This window comes from Falco biarmicus, chromosome 1 (assembly GCF_023638135.1).
Source record: "Falco biarmicus isolate bFalBia1 chromosome 1, bFalBia1.pri, whole genome shotgun sequence".
NCBI classification, from domain to species: Eukaryota; Metazoa; Chordata; class Aves; order Falconiformes; family Falconidae; genus Falco; species Falco biarmicus.
Genome location: NC_079288.1, coordinates 20,415,038 through 20,437,979, shown reverse-complemented (window position 1 = coordinate 20,437,979; position 22,942 = coordinate 20,415,038). Strand labels below are relative to the sequence as shown.

Below are 22,942 nucleotides of genomic sequence, written 5' to 3'. Positions count from 1 at the left end.
GGGAAAAAAAAAAAAAAGAAGAAGAAAGGAAAGGGAAAAAAGAAAACCAGAAAGCCATTAGATGACTTCAGCTCCGCGTGACTACATCAAAAGGGAAGGCATCGTAAATTCGGTTTCTATTAAACCCCGGGGCCCCGGTGCTGGGGAGCAGGATGCCGTTCCGGTGCCAGCGGCCAGGGAAAGCTGTTTCAGAGCCACAGGAGCGGCTGCAGGTTTTGGGTGGGCAGAGCTTTTTGCTGGCGGCTGTGTTGACCTGGTTGTGGGGGGGGAGTTCGGCAGCTCCACGCTGGTGGATGGCAGGCACGGCTTTGACTTAGTCATGTCCTGAGATGTGTCCCTGTGCCTTCTCCTGCTGCTTTCCGAGTAGGTGTTTGGAGGTCCCTGTGCCCCATCAGCTTTGGCACGTTAGGCATCTCCTGGTGTGTGAAGGCTTTGCACGTGGGGCCATTTCACTGTGCTGAAAGAATGTTTCCTCTTCATTTTGGTGTCGTCCTTTCCAAACCCCAGTGTCTGTCCCCACATCAGTGTGGGTTTACTAGGGGTTTGCTCTCCTTTGCGTCTTGCTAATTCATAATACTGATCTCATGCATGCCAAAGCCATGGAGGATGATCTGTCCTAGGGCTTCCTAGAGCATCTCTCACTATTTCATGTCTTTAACTGTGTAATAACTCTGTTTGCCCTTGTGAAGTTTTTTTTTTTCTCCTCTCAGCTGTTTGGTTTTTTTACTTTTGCTTAATAGTCCAAACTATTATCCTATTGTCCTAGCCAATCACCCAAGAAAAATAAAACAAGGCAGAGGATTTGGAAGGAAATCTATCATTCTCTGTCTTTTCTGGCTATGAAATAGGTCATGCTTTAAGGGTCGCCATTCACTGAACTGTATGGGAAGCAAACACCTCGGCTGAGGGGTCTCCCCACCAAATATTTCATACGCGGGAAACGGTGCTCCCAGGAGGAATGCAGTTTCCCTGGCCTGTGGCTGTAATGATTTGTGCATGGACAGACCTTTTTGTGCATCAGAGCGGCAACAGCAAACCCTGCAGCATCCACAAAGAGATGTTACAAGTTTGAAAAGTTTTTTGAAAGAAACAGGAAAGGGAAGAAAGGAATTAATTTTTAATTAAGTCAAAATCATTATTTGGGAGGGCCAATACGGGACTTTTGCATGCTAAGATTTGCAGGACAGCACTTTTTTTTTTTCCTAGAGATTGATTGCAAGTGACAGAAATGTGGGACTGTGTAAATAACATGAGAAAAAACCTGTCGCTTCCTGCGACCCGAGACAATGGCTAATTGTTCTAATTTGGGTCAATCCCCTGCCGTGCTGCAGCAGGAATTCTTTACCAGGGCTCTTTAATCATTAACGTTGGCCTATTTTACACGATGTTTGGCCCTGATGCAACCCCCCCACCATCACCTTCCCTCGGGCTCTGTGCACCACCAGGGATTCGGCTGCTGGAGGAGGAGCGGTTGATTCATTTGTTAATGAAAACAAATTAATTTGCAGTAACATCTTTATCATGAGGCTTTCATATGCTTTGCTCCTCCTCTGAGCTCTCTGGCTGAGAGAGCAGCCCCAAAACTCGGTTTGTGAGTGCAAATTTCACCTCCTTGCATTGCCCAGGAGTTGCTGTGGTGCGGTGATGCAAGGAGGGCAGGCAGTGATGCTGTGGGTATTTAATCCCGGTGAAAACACGGTCCTGCCCATCCCATGTTTGCTTTCCCATGGTGTCACCTCTCTGCTGGCGGAGCGGCGAGGAACACGTCCAGAGGAACACGTCCAAGGATGGCTCGTTTGGGGTTAACAGTGCTGTGCAGATGCTGGGTGGTACCTCACCGGCGGGAGCTGTGGCTGGGGGCTGGTACAGCCTGAAAGGCATCTCTCCAGCACCACAGGTGGGACCATCAGTGAGGATCAACCAGGTCCCCCTGCAGAAACCGGGGCAGGTTTAGCAGGGCGCATTGGGGTGAGCTTGGCCTTTACCTGCTCTCCTTTATCCCTGGGGTTTAACTGATTTCCACTTCAAGCACTGTTGTTCCATCCCTTCATCCAGAACTCTCCTTTTGGGGCTGGAGCCAGGGTCAGGAGCTTGGTGGTCCTCAACATGTGCTTGGGGCACCCCCTCCACCGTGGGGCTTGGCTCGTGCCGCTCCCCATCATTTTCCAGCTGAATGAGATCCTGTTGGTATGGGGCTGGTTGCAGATTGCGGATGGGGCATGTGCCACAAATCCCTCTCCCAGCTGAAATCTGTTAAGGGATTAAAATCTCATGAATCTCTGGGCTCCTCCTGGCAGCAAGCAGCCCTCTCTCCTTCTCCAGAGGGCTGGAGGCAGGCGAAGACAGAGGAAGAATTATGGGGAAAGGGGCCCTTTGCAGGGAAGAGCCTCTGCTCTCAGCTTTCCCCTCATCCCTCTTCCATCCTGCGCTCAGCGTCGTGTCTGATGGCTGGGAACTGTGCTGGGTCTGTGCCAGCTCGGAGAGGACATGGGCAAACAGAAGCCAAGACGTTGCCCAAAACCTGCTTCTCTGAGCTGATGCTGGTCCCACCTGGGCTGGCTCTGTGGCTCGTCAGTCTTGCTGAGGAGCAGGGTGCTGCATGAACATGCCCTGCGAGGCATGTCTTCTCCTGAAAGCTTGCCAGCGGAGCAGCCAAGGGGAATGAAGAGGAACAAGGGTGCCGTACAGCTCGCTCGCTCCTTGTGGAGAGGCTTTGCCCCCTGTTTAGGTACTGCTCAAAGCCGTTTTGCTGCATGCATGATGCAGGTTTCTCTCCCTGTTGATGTAGGAGCTGTACGGGTGTGGGCAGGATCGCGGCATTGAGAGCTTTTGCAAACTTACAGATGTTCCCAGATGCGTAGCCAATGGATCCGTGGGGAGCTCAGCTGAGGGCTCGGCAGCAGCATCGTACCAGCATTTATCAGCTGGTCTGTGAGTGTAGTGCTAAGAGAAAGGGCATATCCCAGCTCTGCAAAACAGCCTTTTTCCTGGCAGCATCGTCAGCTGGGAAAGCCGAACTCCGTGTGGTCCATCCCATCTCCCCAACCCTGAGAAGCTCGGCACTTTTCCTCCCAGAGCTTGGAAACCAGAGTAACAAATATGCATTCCCATGCACCTGCACCTTGAATGCGTGGTTCTGGAAGGGGCCAGGTCTTCCATGGTAGCACTGGCGATGCCTTTACGATGCATTCATCCCTGTGTGTTATTTCGGGAATGACTGCTGCTGCAACTCGGTTCTGGTGGTAAGACAACACGCTCAGCGCAAACGGCTGCTCTCATTGTACGTGTCTTGTGCTTGATTGTTGTCCCTTCTATGGAAATGGCATATAGTGTTTGCCAGCCCGGTGCTGTGGGTTGCAATTTCTCCAGGTTGGGGTAAGTCTGCCTTGCCACTCATGTGCCCTCTGACCACCAAAATACCCCGCCCTTATATTGACCTTATATAAGTGATGTGATATAGGTTGGTGTAGGTGGGGCAGAAAGACCTTTAGGCATTGCTTTTGATGCTGCGGGAAGTGGTTAATCACGGGAAGCAGCCAGGGAGGATGGCAGCAGCATCTGCCCACCTGATGCCATTTTTGTCTTCTCTTGTGTCGTGCCCAAGGACGCTGATGACAGAGCAGCAAGGAGCGTGCTGGATGGAGAGCAGGGTGACCCTGCATCAGAGGGAGGGCTGGCATCGCAGTGTAACGCTGGCACGCTGGCAGGAAGCCTACAGCTGCCCACAGGGATGGTGCTCAGCATCATTGCTCCTGCTGGTGTAAGGCACTAACCTCCGGTTCTCCTGGAAGCCCTGCATGCCCTTCTCTCCCCGTTTGCCGGGCAGCGAGGTTAAAACTTTGTCAACCCAAACGAGCTGGGCTGATTCGTGAGCTGACTCAGTTTTCAAACAAGCTCTTGGGCTCAGTCCCACCAGGGTGTGCGTCAGCTTCAATTCTTTCCTGGTAGGCTTGGATCATAAAAACAGCAAAAGAGCCGCTGTGTAGTCCATCAGACGAGCCTTTGGCACCATGCATCAGCTAAATCCCTTCTTCTGTGCATGTTTTATGCAAGGCAGGGCAGGTCTGGTGTGCCGGAGGTCAGGCCTGGGGCTGCTCTGGAGCTCCTGCAAAGCTCTGGGGAGGAATTGCAGAGGTTTAGGAAGGTCCCTAAAAGAAGTGGGTTCTTGAAGCAGAGAGGTTTGTGTCTTGCTCATGGGCAGGGTGAAGCGCAGTGATGGGAATGAGATGTGTAGAGCAAGGAGCCTGACCCCAGAATAGCATCCTATGAAGTCTTATGGAGGTTCTGAATTGGGCTGTTTGTTTATCCCAGTGCTAAACTGGGGCATTTAACTACAGAGCAGTGTGGAAAAGACCATACTTTTTGGTTTATACCCTCACATGGTACTGAGACCAGAAGGAGACACATGAGTTGCTGTGTGCAGAAGTCATATGTTCTCTAAATAGTGTTTAAAAGCCCGAAACAGAAGTAGCCCAGTACGTGCAGGGCTTATGAGTCAAGCTTGCTTGTGAGGAAAAAAGGGTGGTGGGGAGGACCGCGTGAAGGATGAGCTGCCTGTGGCCACTGATGCAGAGAGATACGGGTTAAATACGTTTTGCGCTGCTCTAGCATCTTTCCTTGGAGGCCTCGGTGTGCTGTATTGGTGTTGATGGATGATCTGCTGGGGTTCTGCTGAGGGGCTTTTTTGGGGGCTGAATTTCTTGGAAATTGGCATGATGTGAAGTTCAGGACTGAGCTTCTACCAGCCACCTGGACCCAGCGCGCAGGTCTGGCAGCCACGCACCGAGGGCCAGCAGGAGCACCCTGCTTGGCCAACAGATCTCTTACCGGAGAGAGAAGATGGTCCTGCCACATTTGTACCAGCCAAAACTTGTTTCTTTTACTTTCTCAGCCTTTTTTTGGCCACATTCCTCTTGTGAATCAGTTCACTTCCCCAGTAGTTTAGCGGTCAGGATAATACTGGAGACCATTTTAATTGTCTCTTTCAAGATTATATTGGGGGCAGTTTGCAGCGTGGAATTGCGGCACGGTGGCTGCTTACTCCACAGCATTTTAGCACTGTTTCCTTTTCAACAAACATTTTTCCACGTGATGCAATAAGGGCTTGGAGAGGGGAACCCCCATGCAGCGCTGAGAGCGGACACTTATTTCAGGGGCTGTTGCAATGCTTTGCAAGGGTAACCACTGGAAAAAAAATAGATTGATTGAAAGCTGATGGGACTGGGCAGCTTGCTGTTGGATGTTATGCAAAGGTAAAAAAAATAGGGTAGGTGTCAAAATTTGTGGCGTTTTCTTCTCACGTTAGGGATGCTGGTTACATGGCGAGGAAGGTGTTGCTGGCAGAGAATAAGTTGAGAGCGGTTAGGGGGAGCAGCGCGTGCTGTTGCCTTCCCAAAATGTTTTGAGGCTTTAATTAAAGAATGTCTGCAGTTCCAGACCTTCCAGTGGAAAACATGAAATAAAAACCTCCTCTTTCATTACTTTTTCTGTGTTAATTTGACAGGCTGAGCCTCCTAGGGTTCATCCATCCCCAAGCCTGGAACATGAGGTATTTCTTGCTGCGGGGTTGCCAGCAGGAGGGGAGATTGTGGCGTGCCTGAGGTTTAGGATAGGCTGACATCCCATTGAAATTTGTGGGATTAAAACCCTTATTTCAAGTTAAGCGTGGTGATAAATGAGGTGTTGAAAAGTATGGGTTTAAATATGCTCTTAAACCCCTATTTCCTGGGAATCAGGAGGTATAGCCGTCACACGCTTGCGGAGCTTAGATGTGAAATGGCTCCTGACTCACGCTGTTCCCAGCTCGTGCTGACACGGTGTTTTCTGTGCTCTGTGCCCTGCTGGTATCTGTGGATCTGGAGTTTCTACCTGAGCTGCCAAAATCGCCCGTCACTGCGTGCCTGGCAGAGGCGGTGAGCACTGGTGCCGTTGCTTCACTGCTGGTTAGCGCAGATGGAGCTGGGCAGGCATCGCCCAGGAATGAAATCAGCTGTTGATTAATGGTAGTTGCTGCGTAGGCATCTGGATGTGTCTGGGAATAAACTACCCCCATTTGTGTCAAGGCTTCGTATCTTACAGAGCGGGTTGAACAGAGAAGCTAAAGACTGCAAGTCCTACACTGACATTCCTGTTCCAGCCATCTGCAGATATGTTCTTTCTGTCCTGGTTTTGTGGTTTGTTCTTTTTACCCCGAGAAAACCTGATGTAATTGTTTCCCTGCACACCCAGAGGTGATTTGTCAACATCCCCATCGCTCCTTGCTTAATTCAATATTTATAATGTCTTTATAGGGCTGGTCCCGCTCTGCTGACTTGGGGGCAAGGTAGGAGAATACATTGCGTAAATTGGGCTGCCAGGGCGCTCGGCCTCAAGTGGAGGATGTGGAGGCAGCAGTAACTGGGTGCTCAGGTAGAGAAGGTGCAGCATCTTCCTCAGCATCCCTGCCCAGCTTGTCCCAGCACACGGCAAAGCCCTGCGCAGTCAGCATGAATGAAGAGCAGCAGCGAGCTGAGCCCAGGCTGGTTGCTTGTTTTAATGCTTCCTATTAAGTTTCGGTATCTTCTCTAAGATGTTTCATAATGTAACAGCTTCATAAAACCAGGCGGACGCTGCAAATGGTCGCATCTTGATTTTTTTAAATCATTATTGTTCTTTAGGTCAAGTTAATCTCTGCTTGTGACCATTCGGAGAGCAAGCAGGCAGAGCAGGGTGGGCGGTATACATTACTGGATGTCATAAGATGCATTACTATGTAAAGATCTTGTAACGAAACACGATTGAATGGTCCAGATCCTGGTATTTGTATTTTGTTTTATTTTTAGGAACCAAAATTTCTAGAACCAAATTCTTAGAAACTTTCAGAGTTAAAGTTTTCCAACCCACTTTTTTTGTGGGTGGAAGTTGTAACCAGAATTGAGGAGACTCCACCAAAATCCCTGTGTTCCTTGAAGGTGGTTTTTTTTCCCTAACAAATACACGTTTTGAGATTTTCTGACAAGCACTGTTCCCGAGATCTCCATCAGCTCACCAAGCCTCTTACTGGTTGCTCTTCTGTAAAGCAGTTTTGACATTAACGGATGGGTAGTTTGGTTTGTTTAATTAATCTCTGTAGAACTTTAATGCTGAAAGCCATTACGTAGTGTCAAAACGATAGCGGTGCCGCTGCTGCATGAATTGCAAAGAGACAACCCTGCAGCACCGGTCCCCTGAACCCCAGCACAGCGGCCAAGGAGGGACCTCCTCGTCCTTAACCGGGACTTGTGCACCCCTGTGGTCATTCTCCAGCGACAATGTCCATAGGTGGGCAGAACTGGGTGGCCCTTGGTGGAACGCCCCGTCCTTGGAGCATCTTCGCAGTCAGCAGGATTTCTTTTCCCCTTTGCTATACAATTTTTAGCGTGATCCCTTACGGCTTGCCAGCTCCTGGCAGGGAGCTGCTCTGGGCTGGAGCATCATGTGGATGTGATGGCAATGCTACAGACACCTTACCTGGTGTCCCTGCCTTGTCTTTGCAGGAGGGGGACTCTCTTGGGGCCATGGAGAAGCTTTGCCGGCAGCTCACCTACCACCTCAGCCCCCACTCGCAGTGGAGACGCCAGGGCATCATGAAGAGGAAGCCACAGTCCTGGTGAGTCGGCTTTTGAAAGCCACCGTCACCCCAGGGGGTGACCGTCCCCTCCCTGCTCCTTGCATCCTCAGGGCTCCCTGCGGGCTCAGGAGAGCGGGGAGGGTTTTTTCCACCATGCTGTTGGCCACGGTGTGCAAATGCGGGTGCTGGTGGGAGCTGCCTGTTGCACGCTTGCAGCGACAGGAAGAACAAAAATCCACCGCAGTGAAGGAAGGTGCTTAAATCCATTAGGCAGGGCTGTGAGCCAGCTGGGACATCACAACCTTCCTGGCTCGCCACAACCTCCAAATTCCTCAGTTGTCTCCAGTCTTACCACTGTTTCCCCACGCATGCGTATCAGGTTGCTTCATGCTTACCCAGAGGTGTGCTCCTCCTTTTCCATTTTCCTTTCCCCGTTGCATCCCAGTTGCAGAGGAGAGCAGTGTGGTAGTGCCCAGGGAGTGGAAACAGGCTGGCAAACCTGAACCATCCGTCCTGCAAACATCCCATGCTGGGCATTGGAGAACAGGAGACAAACTGCTCCAACGCAGCCTAATTAGCTGATAATTAATGTCTAAGCGCATGTCATCATGCACTTGTGGCTTGTAGTGTGTTTGCATGAAGGGAACTGATTAAAAATAAGGAGGAAATTACCCCGGCCCCATCCTTGCCTGGGTCCTTAGCAAAGCATCCCAGCTGCTGGTGTCCCAGATCCATGGAGCTGAAAAACCTGTGGATGAGGCTGATGGGATGGAAAAGGCTCCTTGTTTTCTGTGATGTTATGCATTATATATTTATTATTTTTGTTTAAGGAAGTGAGAAATACAAAAGAAGCCACAATCTGGCAGGGTCAGGATTTGTATCCAGGTGCTGGCTCATGATCCCAAGAGAGTTTTTGGTCCTGTTGTAATAGATGCTATTTGTAGCCATAGTGGAGGCTAATCCGGTGAAAAAACTGAAAAGAAGAGGGGAGTAAAATAGACACAGGTGGAAAATAGAAACAAGGGGATAAAGGATTGCATGGCCAAACCAGATCAGGACCGCATCTCCCAGGGATCTGGCTCAGCATCTTTGCACCCTGTTTGAGCGCAGAGACCCAAAGGTGGAGAAACACCTCCATGTCATTAGCGGTGGATAACTGTGCTTTTGTGCCTTCGGCTTTCCTAGGGTGTATGGATGGCTAAAATTTGCTCTTCCCTGTAAAGTGGCAGAAACAGAGGGAGCATTCTGGGGCTGCGTGCTGCAAGGCTGCACCCTGCGGGCAGGGCTCGGCACCCCGGGAGCTCGCTCGGTTATCCTCTGGGTTTTCTGTCTTAATTAGAATAGGAAATGCACACCCCTTGTCATCCCATCAGGGCATCGTTAAAGTTAACACTGTTTGGCAGCGGGGAGCACTTTATAGCCCAAAAGACGAGAAATTCTTGAAAATGAAAAAAATTAAAGCAGCGTTTTGTGCCACTCTGTCTTTAATTATCAATCCCTGTCCTTAATTATCAGCTTGGAGTGGTTGTGCAAGTGTGTCCACGTGCCAGAGATTTGCGAGGCTTTATCTTACAAGCCTGCTGTAACGCTCGCCTTTCCTTGGAAGGGCTGGGAAATAGCTGAGGTTTTTCACGGGTTTAATAGCAGGGGTGAGGTTTCAGCCTTAAAACAAGCTCTGACCGCATGGCAGTGACGCTGGGGCTGCGAGCACACGGTGCTGGCTGCTGCCTCTGCCCCGGCGAGGGTTTGTAGGATGGGGTTTGCCTGAGTTGATGGTTTAGGTGCTCAGAAGTTGAAGTCAACCTTTTGCTGAGATCTAAATGCCGTAATGTAGAGAAGAGAGAGAGAACAGAGAGAGCATCTGCCTTGTGCTTGAGCCCCCACGGCTTTATTTGTGTTCTGGCAGTGACCCTGTTAGGGATGCTCCCCGTCTCATGTGTGAGTTGATGGGTGGTTCCCAGCGGGGGTTTCCCTGGAGCCCCCTGCTCTGGGTTGGGGTTTGCAAATGCCCTGCCATGCATCCAAGGGAGTAACAGGGGCTTGTTCCCACCTGTTGGCGTTGGCTTGACCCAGCCCTGCTGTCAGATATTGCAGGAACTTACAAATAATAAGTTTCCACAATTTGTTGTGTGTCTGTTGGCCATCCACAGCCCATCAGTGCTCTGCTCTGGGGGTATAATTAGTAGCTGGCTGTAATGGCCAGGGAGCCACAGAGCCCCTCTTTGCATCCGTCTCTTGGCAAGGTGCGGTGGTAGCAGAGGGACAGTGGTCCCCGCTGATGGAGTAGGAGAGGACAGTCTCATTTCATCAGAAATAAAACTGAAGCCTGCGGGAATACTTTCCCAGCTCTTTCTGTAGCGGGTTTTATCACGCCACGTCCTGTCCTGTTCCTTTGCTTCGCTGGTTGATTTTTGTTCAGAAACTAAACAGAGCCAATAAATGGGGAGAATCCTGGACTTTCTTCAGAGTTCCCATTCCTCCCCTTCCTCTCCCTCCTTGAGTGCTGGTGGTCGGCGGGGGCTGGCTGTGCCCCTGTGGAGAAGGTGTTTGCGAAGTAGCTACGAACGACCCTTGTTAATTAGGATATGTTTTATTTTGATTTATCGGAGGCTGCCCTCGTAAAATCCCCATTGGCACAGGGAAGTCTGGAAGCTGGGGTGGGAATCCCGTTGGTCTGTGGAGTCACGACTCCTGTTATGAGCCCGGGGCTCGCTTGCCATCTCTCCGGGCTGCTCGGGGAGACTCCTCGGTGGCCACCAGCATCCCACAGCCAGCAGCCGGTCTGGGGCAGAGGTCTGGGGTTAAAAGCTGCCTTTCTAAAAGGAAAGGCTCCTCCGTTCTTTTTGGGGGAAACTGACTTAAATTCTCCACTGTGACAACATGCCTTTGGTTATAGCAGGGACAGAGCACTGGGGGCTCTGGCAATATTTTCGGTTGTGGGTTATTAATGGAAAAGCGTTGGGAAACTCACCACGATGCGCCTGCTGTCGTGATAGCGATTTAGCAGAGTATGAATTATTCACAAAAAAATGCAGCAATGGGCACCAGTGCAGTGATGAACGTTGGGGCTGGGGGTACCACACAGCCCCATGGGCTGCCCTGTGGTCCCTGGGTGGCCCCGGCACCAAGCTCGTGGGTGTCTCACAAGCCTTCGCCCCCTCCACCAAGGCTTTTTTTTGGGTGGGGATGAAAATCAAAGTTTTCTTTCTTTCTTGTTGGAGAGGCAGCCTTCTGACTCTCCTGCAAGACAACTTTGGGTCAAAACCGGACAATTTGGAGTCATCTCCTGTCCTGTGTTGCAACCTGCCGGGAGGATCCATCCATAGGGAGCGTGTAACCCTGGGCTTTGGATGTGGCAACCTGGTCTCTCCTCTCCTGCACGGTGATTCTTGACCTTGTAATCAGTATTTTGGCTTGGTAGCTGGTTCTCTGCTGGTAATTAGGGATCGCAGCACAATGGCAGGGGCGGCAGAACCTGTCGTGGAGAACTCCCAGAGTTACTTGAAAATACTTTGTTAATTAGAAATCTGTATCTTTGTGATGCATTGTGCTCCTGGGTCCTGTCTGCCAGAGACACGCTCGTTAGTGCACTGACTCGTAACAAGCACAAACACACACATCATAATCTGTGCCATGGCTTCGTTAAGAGGCATCGTTTCTCTGGGATCATGGCTGTGCCCATCTCCCAGTGCTCTGCAGTCTCCCATCCCCTGCAGCTGGGTTAGACATGTTGGAAGGGCTTGGGAAGAAATTGGAGTTTAATTATCCCTGCGATTGGGAGCGGTAGGGAGTGCATTTGTAAGAGACGGATTCATTAATGCAGTGCTGATCCCTCTCACTGTTTAAAACATTTTCCCAGCTGTGGGATCAAGGCGGTCTCAGGCACTAGCGGGATGTTTCTTTCTTCTTGCTCAGGGCTAGTGAAGGCATGGATGTTGTATTGCCACCTCCTGGGATGCCCATGGTCAAGTTTTTAGTGGGATAGCATCCTTTCTTCACTAAACGCCGGTTGGCATTTCCATTGGGCAATGGGGGATGTAGCCACGAGCGGTGGGGTGGGTCGGTCCCTCCAGGACCCCCTGGTACCTCTGCCGAGGTCTTGCTGGCACAATGAGCGAGAGCCCTGCACATGGGTGCAGCTTGACCGAGCGCTGAGCAAAGCCAAATAGCTGTAATTAGTCCCACCAGAAACATGGCAAAATAATTACAGGGGAAAATTGCTTTTCTTTATTCTGCAGCCACCGTATTTGTTACAGGTGATAATCAGAAGCAGAGCAGCCGGAGGAGGATGGGGACAAATGATGGATAGAGAGGACTGGAGCTGATTTTTCAGCCGGTGGCGCTGCGGCCAGGCACGGGCGGTGCGGGCAGAGCGGGGGCACTGGCACTTTCCATCTCCATCTCACCCCAGGCATCGCATTCAGCCTGGGTGTGCACAGAAAGAGCTAAATCGAGGGAGAATCTCTCAGCGTTGGCTGTGCTGCCTGGCACCAGAGCACCCCAACTTGTGCCAAATGACCTTTTTTTTTTTTTTGCCTGTTATAAATCTGTTTGTCTCTCACTTTGCTTTCTCCCTCTCCGTGCCTCCCTCTGAATCACGTATATTTATATTAAACATCCAGGATGAAAATCAGTGTTTTGTCTGGTAGGGTAGCCAATAGCAGGAGGATAGAACCAGCCGGCTAAAATAATTTGTATGTCTCTGGCTCTGCCTAGGGACATGATTACAGTCCTGCATTTAACTAGCAAGTGTTGAATTAGATCCTGGAATCTCCCTGCTCCTCCTGCTGCCAGGTGCTTGCCTTCAGCATCACAAAAGCAAAACTGGTAATCACAGCTCCTCGCATCCGTAATGGCCTTGGAGCACAGACTTGCACGCTTCTTGGGCACGGGGGAAGTGTTTCCTGGGGGAAAAATAAGTCTCCCTGGCTTTGCTGTGTCTTTCCCACCCTGAGGAGTTGTGGCCGGTGCGCTACCTTTGCTTGCTGCCCTCGCTGCCGCTGTGCGCAGGAGCCATAGCAATGAGCCAGGGATGCACCAGGGAGGGGATGGAGCCGTGGTGCCTGCCCCACCAGGCAGAGCAGTGGGCAGGGTGTGAAGGAATATCCATTATTCATATTTTAACTCCAAATCTAGCCCCATTTTACGTAAGGTAGTACCCTTCCTCGCACACAGTTTCTGCTGATGCCACTGGAGTACGAAGCATGGAAGAATTTAGGGTGAAGCAGCTCATTTTGAGCACTGGAATTAAATGGGGTCAGTGTGGACCTAAATCCATGGATTTTTTAACCCAGTTGTCACTCTGCCATAAGCAGAGAACCCCCCCGAAAATAAGTCCATGCCTGCCCTGAGCCTAATACAAAATTTACAGGGGGCTCACACCAGATTGAGCTGATGTGGTGCTGTTCTTCACTCTCTCAAACCATTTTATTTTCAGAGCTCTGAGCACTCACTCCTGCAAACCCTCCCCCCAGTGCTGGGACCTGCGAAGAGCAAGGATCTGATGGGTTTTCTCAGTTCACAGGGTTTTTTCAGGTGGCTTCACTTAGCTCCAGCCAGCTCTCTTTTCTTTGCCACTTGTCCTTCTTGGTGGTGAGGCCAGCCTGGATGCCCAGTTCGGGCACGATGCAGATGTGGGCAGCAGCTGGGTGCACTTCTACAGCACAGGGCTGAGGGGAAGGTCAGCCCTGGTGTGGGATCTGCTCCACGGCTGCACCAGGAATGTACCCGAGGAGGATTTGGAGGATTTGCAGAAGGGGCCGTTTGCTGTTCCTCTTTGCAGGGGGCACTGCCTGGCTGGCTCTCCCACAGCTGTCCTGAGCTCATCCCTAAGGCTGACAGCGAGTCGTAGTTATTTCCCAAGGATTTATGTATATAAAGGATGAGTCGTGCCCATAGTTGCTCTAAACAAGTTCTTAAACAAGGGCAACATTCTTTGCTGGCTCTGGTGACACCAGGAATCTAATTTATTTGGGTTTGTTTTGGTTTTTTTTTTCTTAAATCCAAGAGTTGCCTTTCTTTGCAATGTATATGCTGGTGTGGAAACCAGCTCTGCCCACACGTTGCCTGCTGCATGTGGGCACTGGGCATGCAGGACATGGCTTTGCAGGGGTTTTCATATGTAGCTTGGGAACACAGACCACTTGAACCCAAATCCTGCAGTGATAACGCGAGCAGAGCTGCTGTAGGTACCCAGCTGGGGGAGGCAGCTTTTGGTTATAGGCTGTGGAGTAAACACTTACCTTTCTTCAGCTGAATTTCGTGGTGAAATGGAGATGTCATTACCACCCTGTTAACACCATCCATCCTCCTGATGCAAGAAGTGGGCATGGGCACTGCGCTGCCTGACGTGGGGCTCCAGGGCGGGTGGGAGGTGGACCCGGCTCTGCCTTGTTGCAATGGGATGCCACATCGTTCAGTTTTCTTCTTGCAGTTTCTTTCTGCTGCTGTGATTTTCCCCACTGCATTTCCTGCATCCCTTAGCAACAGCCACCTGGCTTGCAGGCTTTCTGAGCTGTATCTCTCCATCAGTCCGGTCCAAAAGCCCCTTTATTGCTTTGTTGCACTAGATCCTGTTCAGGTAAATTCGAGTTTAAACAGACTATTTTGTCCTCTCTGCTTGACAAGCAGCGCTAGTCAGTGCTAAACCACATTCCTGCTTCCTAACGTGTTACTCTGACGTGTCAGTCTGCAGAAAAATGACATCGCTCCTAAGGCGCTCCAGGAGCATTCTTGTTTATCCTAATTTATTATGTTTAACTGCAATGGCCAGTGGATTCTTGAGATAACGGTGGTAGCAAGGGACAAGGTCAGGGAAGAGAAAGTGGAGCTGCAGCACTTGAAGAAGGTGGCAGGAGCGTGCTGGCCGCCACCAAGGTCTTTGCATTTGGAGAAGTCGGGTCTCTTCTCAGCAGCCTGCATACAGATTTAAGACCTGAATATTAGGTACTTCTTTTCTTCACTCTGTGAAATTTAAGCCTAATTTTCTCTTTTGTGGTTTTCTTAATGCACCTAAGGGACTGAACCAAGCACCCACGGGGATGCTCTGCTCGCGGATAACCTTGATGCGTCATTGCCAGCGTGAAGGGTGATCCCCCAGTTCCTCTGTCAAGGGGGTCTGGCAGCCTCCCACATTTTGGCTTGTGGCTCACGGCTTGGGCAGCATTGATTTTTCTCCAGCTCGGACAGTTTTGTGGCTTGAAAGCCATCGTTTTTCTCTTGGGACAGGTTAGGAAAGTTGTAGGGTTGTAATTCTCTGAGATGGAGGATATATTTAGTCATAAAAGTGTCCAACAGTAGCTGTCATTTTCTGTTGCTTTGTGAGTGTTGGTATGAATAAGAGGAATGCAGCAAATGAGCATTTTTTTCTCTGTTGCCCTATATTTCTGCAGGGAAATTACTGCCTGTGGCCCTGCCTCGGTGGTGGGAACCACACCGAGGGTGTAAAACCCCTTGCATAATAGGTACTTCTCCATGTAATATGTGCATATTCCAGGGCTATGCATGATAAAGTAAGACAGAATATTGTGTTTGTTTTATTTTCCCAGCCTAGGCAGGGCTGAAAAAGCAGCAACCCTTGGCTCTCGCTTGCTGCATCCCTCTGGCAGCACTGGGTTGGAACCCAGACCGGTTTAGCCTGGTGAGATGTTGTTTTGCAGCAGCTGCTGTGGAAGCAACAAGTCAGGGGGGATATTTGGTAGCCGAGGGTGGAAGGTAAGCCCTGCTGATACCTCCAGCCCCCGGTACCTGCAGGATCTGGCCCAGCAGCCACAGTGTGCCATACCCATCATATGCCAGCTCCATCAGAGTGACATAAAATACTCCTGCCGAGGGCAAAAATCCTTCTTGATCTGTCCTCCTCCAGCTCCTGCCTTGTCCCCGGCATTCAGGGCCATGGTGCATTCAGGACTAGGGACACTGGGGTCGTAGCTTGGGTTTGCACATCCACAGGCCGGATCTGTTGGGCTGGGAAAACAGGTACTGCCAGAGCAGCCGTGCCGGAGGAGAAGGGGGCTGTGTCTGCTGCTTTACGGAGGCAGGAATCAGCTTCACCAGGGGAAAGCAGAGGAGAGGTTTTCTCCCAGTGTGTCTTCCCTGCAGAAGGGTGCTGTGTGCCTGGCACAAGGCTGCCTTGCTCCCTGTCTGCACGCAAACCTAAACCCCCTGCTTTTTGCAGGGTGGAAGAGCATGGCACGTTGCTGTTTGCTGAGCAAGACCCTAGTCAGTTATAAAAGCAACGTGTTGCTTTTTAACCCTGAGCGGGGAAGTGCAGACACCTCTCCTGGACCCCTCATTCCTCATGTGCAAGCATCTCCTGTTCCCTTTGCATCTTGCTGTGGTGGGATGCTGGAGTCTGCCTCCCCCTGTGCCACCCTGGGCTTTGCAAAAGGTATTACCCCAGCATCAGGCATGGCACCATGGGAACCTGGGGAAATACCCAACAGGAGCAGGGACAGGGAAAGTTTGGCAGGCGTGCCTGAGATGGCACACTGATGGGGTTTGAGTGGAGCCCTGCAAGGCTCTGGCACTGTCCCTTGCTGCTGGAGGCAGCCAAAAATGCTTTTCTTCTTCCTTTTCAGGATCAGCACAGCAATACTGTGCAGGTATTTCACCTCTGTGGGAGGCAGAGCTCCCAGCTCCCATTTGTAGCACCCAGACACCGAGGGCTGTCCATCCTTGCTCTTCCCAAACCTGTGTGGCTTCACCTCCTCCAGCTGCAGCACCACTGCTTGCTCGGTTTTCCGTGGCATTGCTTTGTTTTCCACAGTATTAAAGGAGGCGTGGAAACATGCCAGTGAAATAAATGTGTTTCCTCCTTTACACCTGGGAGTCAGTTTGAACTCCCTTTTGATCTCTTAAGATCCTCTGGTGTGAAATCATTAGAAATCACCTTGCAAATACCTGGCTGGAAGTGCAAACAAATAGTTTGGGACAGCTTTTGGAAGTCAGGAGGCTGTGGCAGTTTTTAATCTACAGTTACCTGTGGGTCCGATGTTCCCCATTGCGCTTGGCAGCCAGGTACGGAGACCTGTTAAAACAGAAGAGAAGGGTGTTTTGATTTGGTGGTGAACTTAGGGCGGTTGAGCAGCTTTGTTTTGGTGGTAGGAACGATCTTTCAACATCCTACTCCTAATTTCATCAGGGGCACAAGACATTTCTGTCCTGGAGGAATGCTGGGCACTCATTTGTAATACTAATTTGCAGTGCCTGCTTGCATTTTTTACAAAGCCCTTGTGATGCAAAAAATAAGGGAGTGTTCACGGGGGGGGGGGGGGGGGGGGGGGGGGGGGGGGGGGGGGGGAGGGGGGAAGGGGGGAAGCCTGGTGCATGAGTAATGTGCCCTTCATTTTGAAAACAGAAAGAGAATGTTTGTGGATGAAAATCCTCCGCTGCTGCTGGCAGCTTGTGGGCGAGCGACAGGAGAAACTGTAGCTCCTGCAACAAGCAGTCTGTTCAGAGCATCCAGCACAACCCCGCTGTCGGTGGGAGGCTGGAGCAGGAACGATGTGGTCTCTCCTCTTCATTAAAATCCCATCTATGTGCACGCGTGTGCAGGCACGGCAGGCGTGGAGCTGCTGCAGGAGGGAATTTGTGAGCTGGAGACCTCTGGGACCCGTGGGTGGGCGACTCCTGACTGTGTCAATGGGACTTTCTTTTGCCCTACATTACATGACTGTCCCAGAGATCCAAAGGGACACAGCAGCCAAGTGCCTTCTGCCACATGGAGCAAATGCTACAAAACCCAGCCAGGGGTATTGCCCGGCACTGTGATTGTGGGGGGTGTTGCAGATTGCTCCACCTTTGCAGTGGGAAGCAGGCAATTCCCAAACCTCTGGCCTGAGACTTTGTCCATGTGTTTTGGGGTGGAGAAAAGCAAAGCTGTACTTCTTGGTGGTTCTTCAAGCTGCCTGGTGGTGGGAACTGAGGCCATCAGGCTTCATGGGGGAGGATGCTTGGCGCTGGCTTACAGGTAGGGTCCTGCATCTCGCAGGAGGAAGTGGCTGAGGGATAGAGGTGCTCCTGGCCAGGGTGGATCTTCTGACATTTGCTGGGTCATATCACAGTGACCGAGGTCCGCAGCCTTGTGGCACCTGCGTGGTCACTGAGTCGATGTATCCTTGTGCTGACATCCCCCTCGGGAGTTAAATACCAGCTGCAGTGGCTGCAATTCGGTGAATGGCTCAAAAAGATGCATCACCCCCCAGGGTGGGACCAGCTGTGACCCTCAGCAGCAGGAGATGCTGATGTTTGCCCCCATCCTCGCCCAGACATGTTGCTGCAAAGCTGCCAGCCGCCGGCAGCGGGCTGTGCGTTGGCTGTGGCTGTAACGCAGAGCTCTGCGTGTCTCTGAGATGATTGCAGCCTGGATGCAGGCGGAACACGATCCATTTCCCAGGGCAGGGACCAAATACCAACCACTGCCCGCCTGTGCGTGGCGGTTGTTAATAAGGGCGCAACTGGGCTGGAGCAAAGCTTTTCCCTGCGTATATCCAGCAGCGTTGGAAATATTGTGGTTATTTACTATGTTGTTTCTGTTAATTGGCCTAAGAGCAAAAGAGAGGCCACCTCCAAGCTTATCGTACCCTTGTGATTGCCTCTGTGACAAGGGTTGGAAATTAGACTTGAATCTCTGCATATTCCCGTGGTTCAGCATTCAAATCCCAGTCTGGCCGAGGCAGACCAGATTTTCCTCTGGAAAATATTAAACGACCACTGAGGTGTCTCACAAGGTGCCTGGTGTCTGGTTGTCCCTTGTCACCAGGCTGCTTGCTGGCTGTGCTGGAGGGACTCCCAGGGCAGCAGGTCCCACAGAGCTATTTGATGCAAAGGGCTATCCCTGCTAACTGGGAACGGTGAGGGTTAACAGCGGGGACTGAGTAATCCTCCCATGACAGAAGGATGACTTCATGCGATGGGAAGACCTCGGGAGTGACACAGAAGGAATCAGAAGGGAGCTAAGATTTTGGGAGGGAGAGTGGAAAACAAGGGGAGGATGAGCAAGATGAAAAGACATCTCCCTTGGCTGCTGTCAGGGATGTGCTGAGTGGTTTTGAAGCTCAAGGTCATGTCCGGGCTGCCCCGCGGCTGCGGTCAGTGATGCCACCCACCGTGAGCACCAGCTGGCTCGTGGTGTGTTCAGCATCCCGCTTATCTCATTTTGGGTTTTTACTTGGCCTGTCTTCTAAGGCATTGCTCCCAGACCAAAGCACTTTGCTGAGCCTTATTCGTGGATTACCCCAGTGATGAGAGCAGTAGCGGGATGAGGAGCGGTTGTTAACGCCTGTGTCGGGTGGATGGGGCTGGCTCAGCCCCCGTGGAGCAAACCCCAGTATGCCCACAGGCAGTGCCAGCACCGAGGATGCCTGCTGCACAGGCATCACCTGCAGCAGCTCCCCTGGGAGATAGTCACCTTCAGGTTTTTTCTTTCCTTTTTTTTTTTTTTTTTTTTCCCCAACTCTTTATGAAGCTGTTCAAGGGATCCCTCTCCAGCCCAGCTGACTACAGATTCACCTGTAGTGTAGGACGGACTCCCTGCCTTGTTTGTGGTCGGTACATCAATTCCAATCCCATTGCCCATGTATTCTTTTCTTTTAAAGAATGTCTTCTTTCCTAATAACCTTCACTTTGGTGGAAGCCTGCGTAGCAAACTTCTCTCTCCACTGTGCCTATGCGCCCTCTGTTATGAGAGGGTTGAATGCTTTCTTCAAATTAAAAACAAAAAAGGGGAAAAAAATGTAGATACACCACAACAATCAAAGGCTGGTGCCCCCCATGAAGCATGGCTTCATTCAGCAACTCAGGGACCTGCTCAGAAGCCTTTAGGGAGAACCTGAAAAGCAACTGATGAAGAGGAACAGCTCAAATATTGCCCCATATTGGACACACATAGGTAAAACTGTAAAGTCTTGCTTGACTATTTTTAACTCACTGTGTGTATTACCTGTTTTTTTACTGGTCTGGTGCCTGCAGCCCTCAGCCAACACACATAAAGTATTTTCTATGCTTTGGCAGAGATGTTTGGAAGCGGTTGCAGCGCTGAAGAGTATGGGAGGGGGCTGTCCTCCCGCAGCGCTGCCACCGGCGCTTTGGTACGGCTCTTATCCGCACTCAGCACGGTAACCGAGCAGGTTTGCTGTGGTTCGAGGCGTACACCTTGGTGAAACAAAAAGGAAAAAGAAGAAACCTTCAGAGGTACCAGGAGACAATAAGGAGTTGGGAGAAATACTTGGATGTGAGTGATTTTACAGGGGGCACTTTTCTTCTCCTTTAGTCTTCTCACCTCTGTCTCCTCCATGGCCCTGGGGTATTTCCTAGATCTGCCAATCTGGGACTCTTTGGACTTCTGAAACTTGCTCAAAATATGACTTTATGTGTCTTGTATAGCTGGGATTGAAGCAATCGTGATTTGACCTGTCAGCTGTTCTGCTCTCTGTGCTCCTCCACATGATGCTTCTTCTGGGCTCCTGCCTCTTGAATTTATTCCCTTTGGCACACGCATGACTGGAAGCACAGTGCCTTCTGTATTTTTGTTCCCTGATGGTCTGCGTTGTTTCAAAACTGCCAGGTCAGGGACTCCTGTGCGAGAAGTCTGTTTTCCAACTGAACCGGAGCAACCTTCTGGGGCTGGTTCTCTGCAGGCACCGAGGTCGCTGGCCAGAATTTTTTTGCTCCACGCTGGCACCCCAAAAGATGGCTTGGAGCAAGTGGGGTGGGCAGGTTAAAGCTGAGGTTAAAGACGGATAAGCTGCTTCCCAAAAAAGAGGGAGATGCTGGCAAGCGGCAGTGGCTGCGCCCTGGCCCCACATGGCACTGGGCAGCTACCCTGTCCCACTGTGCCAGTCTGGCTGCTGGGAGCCGGCTTATCCCTGGGGAATCACAACCCTTCAAAGACACCCCACCGAGATGTAGCTGTCCACAGCCAGGCAGGCATCGCCGCACTCAATCCCCCTCGCTATGTAGAAAAGGTGATAAATCTCTTCTCAAAAAATGCTGTTTAATGCGAAGACATCCCGTCTGGTGCGTCTGGTGTTTTGTGACCACGCAAAATCCTTGGTGAAATGTTTTGTCCTGGTGGGAGCAGCGGGTGATGTTGGAGGGGAGAGGACGGACAGGCCAGCAGTCATGCACCGCAGGCTGAGCTGGGTGGGAAAAGGGGAGGTATTTCATCCAGCTGAGGAAAGATAGATGTCTGCGGAATGAGAGAGGAATAGGAAAAAAAACCTAAGTAATTTTAAAGTCAATAACGTACAGCACTAAGCAGCTTTTGCTTTAAATAATGCTCTTTTAAGGCTAGTAGGGTTATAAATACCAGGGCGTTAGGTTGTCCCTGGTGTGCACTTTATCCCTGACTCAGCATGTGTGTGTCAGACAGGCAGGGATGAACCTGACAGTGCAGAGAGGATGCTCTGAGCTGGCTCCCGGCTCCCCCAGCTCGGCAGCCGAACGAGCGTGCCGTCGTTACAGCAAAGCTTCCACATCAGCAACTTGCAGGCTGGAACTGAACAGAAGGAATAACTTTTTCACCCAGTTCTCCCTGTTGAACGATGTCGAAGGGCCTGAAAGCTGAGAGCTGGGACAGGAATGAAGGACAGCTTCATCACTGGCCATGAAACACCACGGTTTAGACTCAACCCCTGGCTCAAGAAGTCTCTAAAGCACGGGAAGCTCAAGGATTTGCCAGGGAGGAGTAAACGAATAAAGCTCTAGCTCCTTTACCTAAACATTAACATCCAGACACAGGATCTGGACTTGGCAGACCTGGATGTGACCCAGAACGGTGGTTCTTCTGCACTGATGCTTATCGCTGCTGTGCCGTCGTTAGTGTAGCGCGGCGGTGAGATTTTTCCAGGGTCTGCAGCATCCTGCCATTCGCTTGGAGTGGCAGAGGCTCTCTCCAGGCTGTGAATCACCTAATGCCTCCCTGCCCTCCTGCCTGGAGTTTTTTCACCCTCTTCTTCTGTCTCCAGTGAGGCAGACCTACTTCTGCTTGCTCGAGTGCTTTGGAGAGCCCTCAACAGTTAAAAGTGCAGGACTTGGAAGAAATCTGTGCCGAGACTGACCAGAGACAGCATCCAGCCTGGGAGAAAAAGCTGTATAAATGTCTTACAAAGGGAAGAAGCACTGGGATGCTGCTGGAGCCTGGGGTGTCCCCCTGCCAGGGTCCTTGGCATGTCAGCGCCCATCAATCTGCCCTAGCTGCTGGGGTGGCCTGTCTTTCCCGAGAGGCTCGAAAAGCAAGCGCTGCAATGCTTGTTGTTGAATTTAAAAGAGTCAGAGACACTGGAGTGACCTTTGGCATGATGAAAACAGGACTGAACGGTGAGCAAATGCAATGCCTGTCGCGGGTGGAAAGGTGAAGCGCTGCAAATGAGGGGGAGCAAATATTTATGAGGGCTGTGATTAAGGAATAATTCTGCAATGTGCTGTGCATGGCGGGTAAAAAAGCTGCCGTCCTGTTTGCTTGTTGATGATATTCAGGGGAAATTTGATTTTTCCTGTGCCTGTGGAGCATGAGCTGTCTGCTCCCCCGTTTGCTGGGAAGCGGGGGCATTTCGTGCACCCCAAAGATGCCAGCCAGGGATGGTCAGTGGGTGGGGAAATCACCCATTTTGTTCTTCATTTTCACTAGGAGTTATCTGGCCACCAGATTGGCAGGTTTGGGCTGGAAATTAGTTATTTTTGCTGAATATTGCAGCCACATCTGGAGGGTGGGACAGTTGCTGAGCACTGCCCAAAGCCTTCCCAGCCAGGATGGCTGGCTGCGGGGCGCTGCTTGTGCAATGCAGTTGAAATTCTAGCTTACATTTCCCAGATGCTCAGCCGGCTGAAATCATCTGGCTGAAATCAGATGATACCTCGAGGTGTTTGCTGCAGGCCAGCGGGTTACTCATGGGCTAGCAGGGCTCCAGAGGGCACGGTGTCACGACCTTACTGCCCAGGAGGGGTTTGCTGGGACCAGGCGCGGCTCACGGCATGGTTGCCTGTACCTGTGTGTGCGAGGAGGGATGCTGTGCCACGTCGCACACAGCCCAGCACCTCCCAACCCTGGCACAGGCTTCTAGAGAGGCGGTCAATGCCCCAAGCCTCTTGGTGTTTAAGAGGCATTTGGACAGTGCCCATAATATGAAGCTTTAATTTTTGATCAGCCCTGAAGTGGTCCAGCAGTCAGACTAGGTGATTGTTGTAGGTCCCTTCCAACTGAAATATCCTTCCCTTTTCCCATTCCGTTCTACTCTTTGTTCTGTTCTGTTCTGTTCTGTTCTATTCTGTTCTATTCTATTCTGTTCTGTTCTATTCTTTTCTTTTCCTATTCTATTCTATTCTTTCTTTTCCTATTCTATTCTATTCTTTCTT

At 51.0% G+C, this 22,942-nt stretch overlaps 1 protein-coding gene across 1 annotated transcript in view; it reads left to right on the top strand.

Annotated features, from left to right (window-relative positions):
* The window catches only part of LRRC75A (leucine rich repeat containing 75A), a 97,763-nt gene that overhangs the window by 50,852 nt on the left and 23,969 nt on the right, over nucleotides 1-22,942 (top strand). Inside the window, exon 3 of the mRNA XM_056353573.1 lies at nucleotides 7,515-7,627. Within this exon, the coding sequence (XP_056209548.1) occupies nucleotides 7,515-7,627 (113 nt within the window). The remainder of the gene's footprint in view (nucleotides 1-7,514; nucleotides 7,628-22,942) is intronic.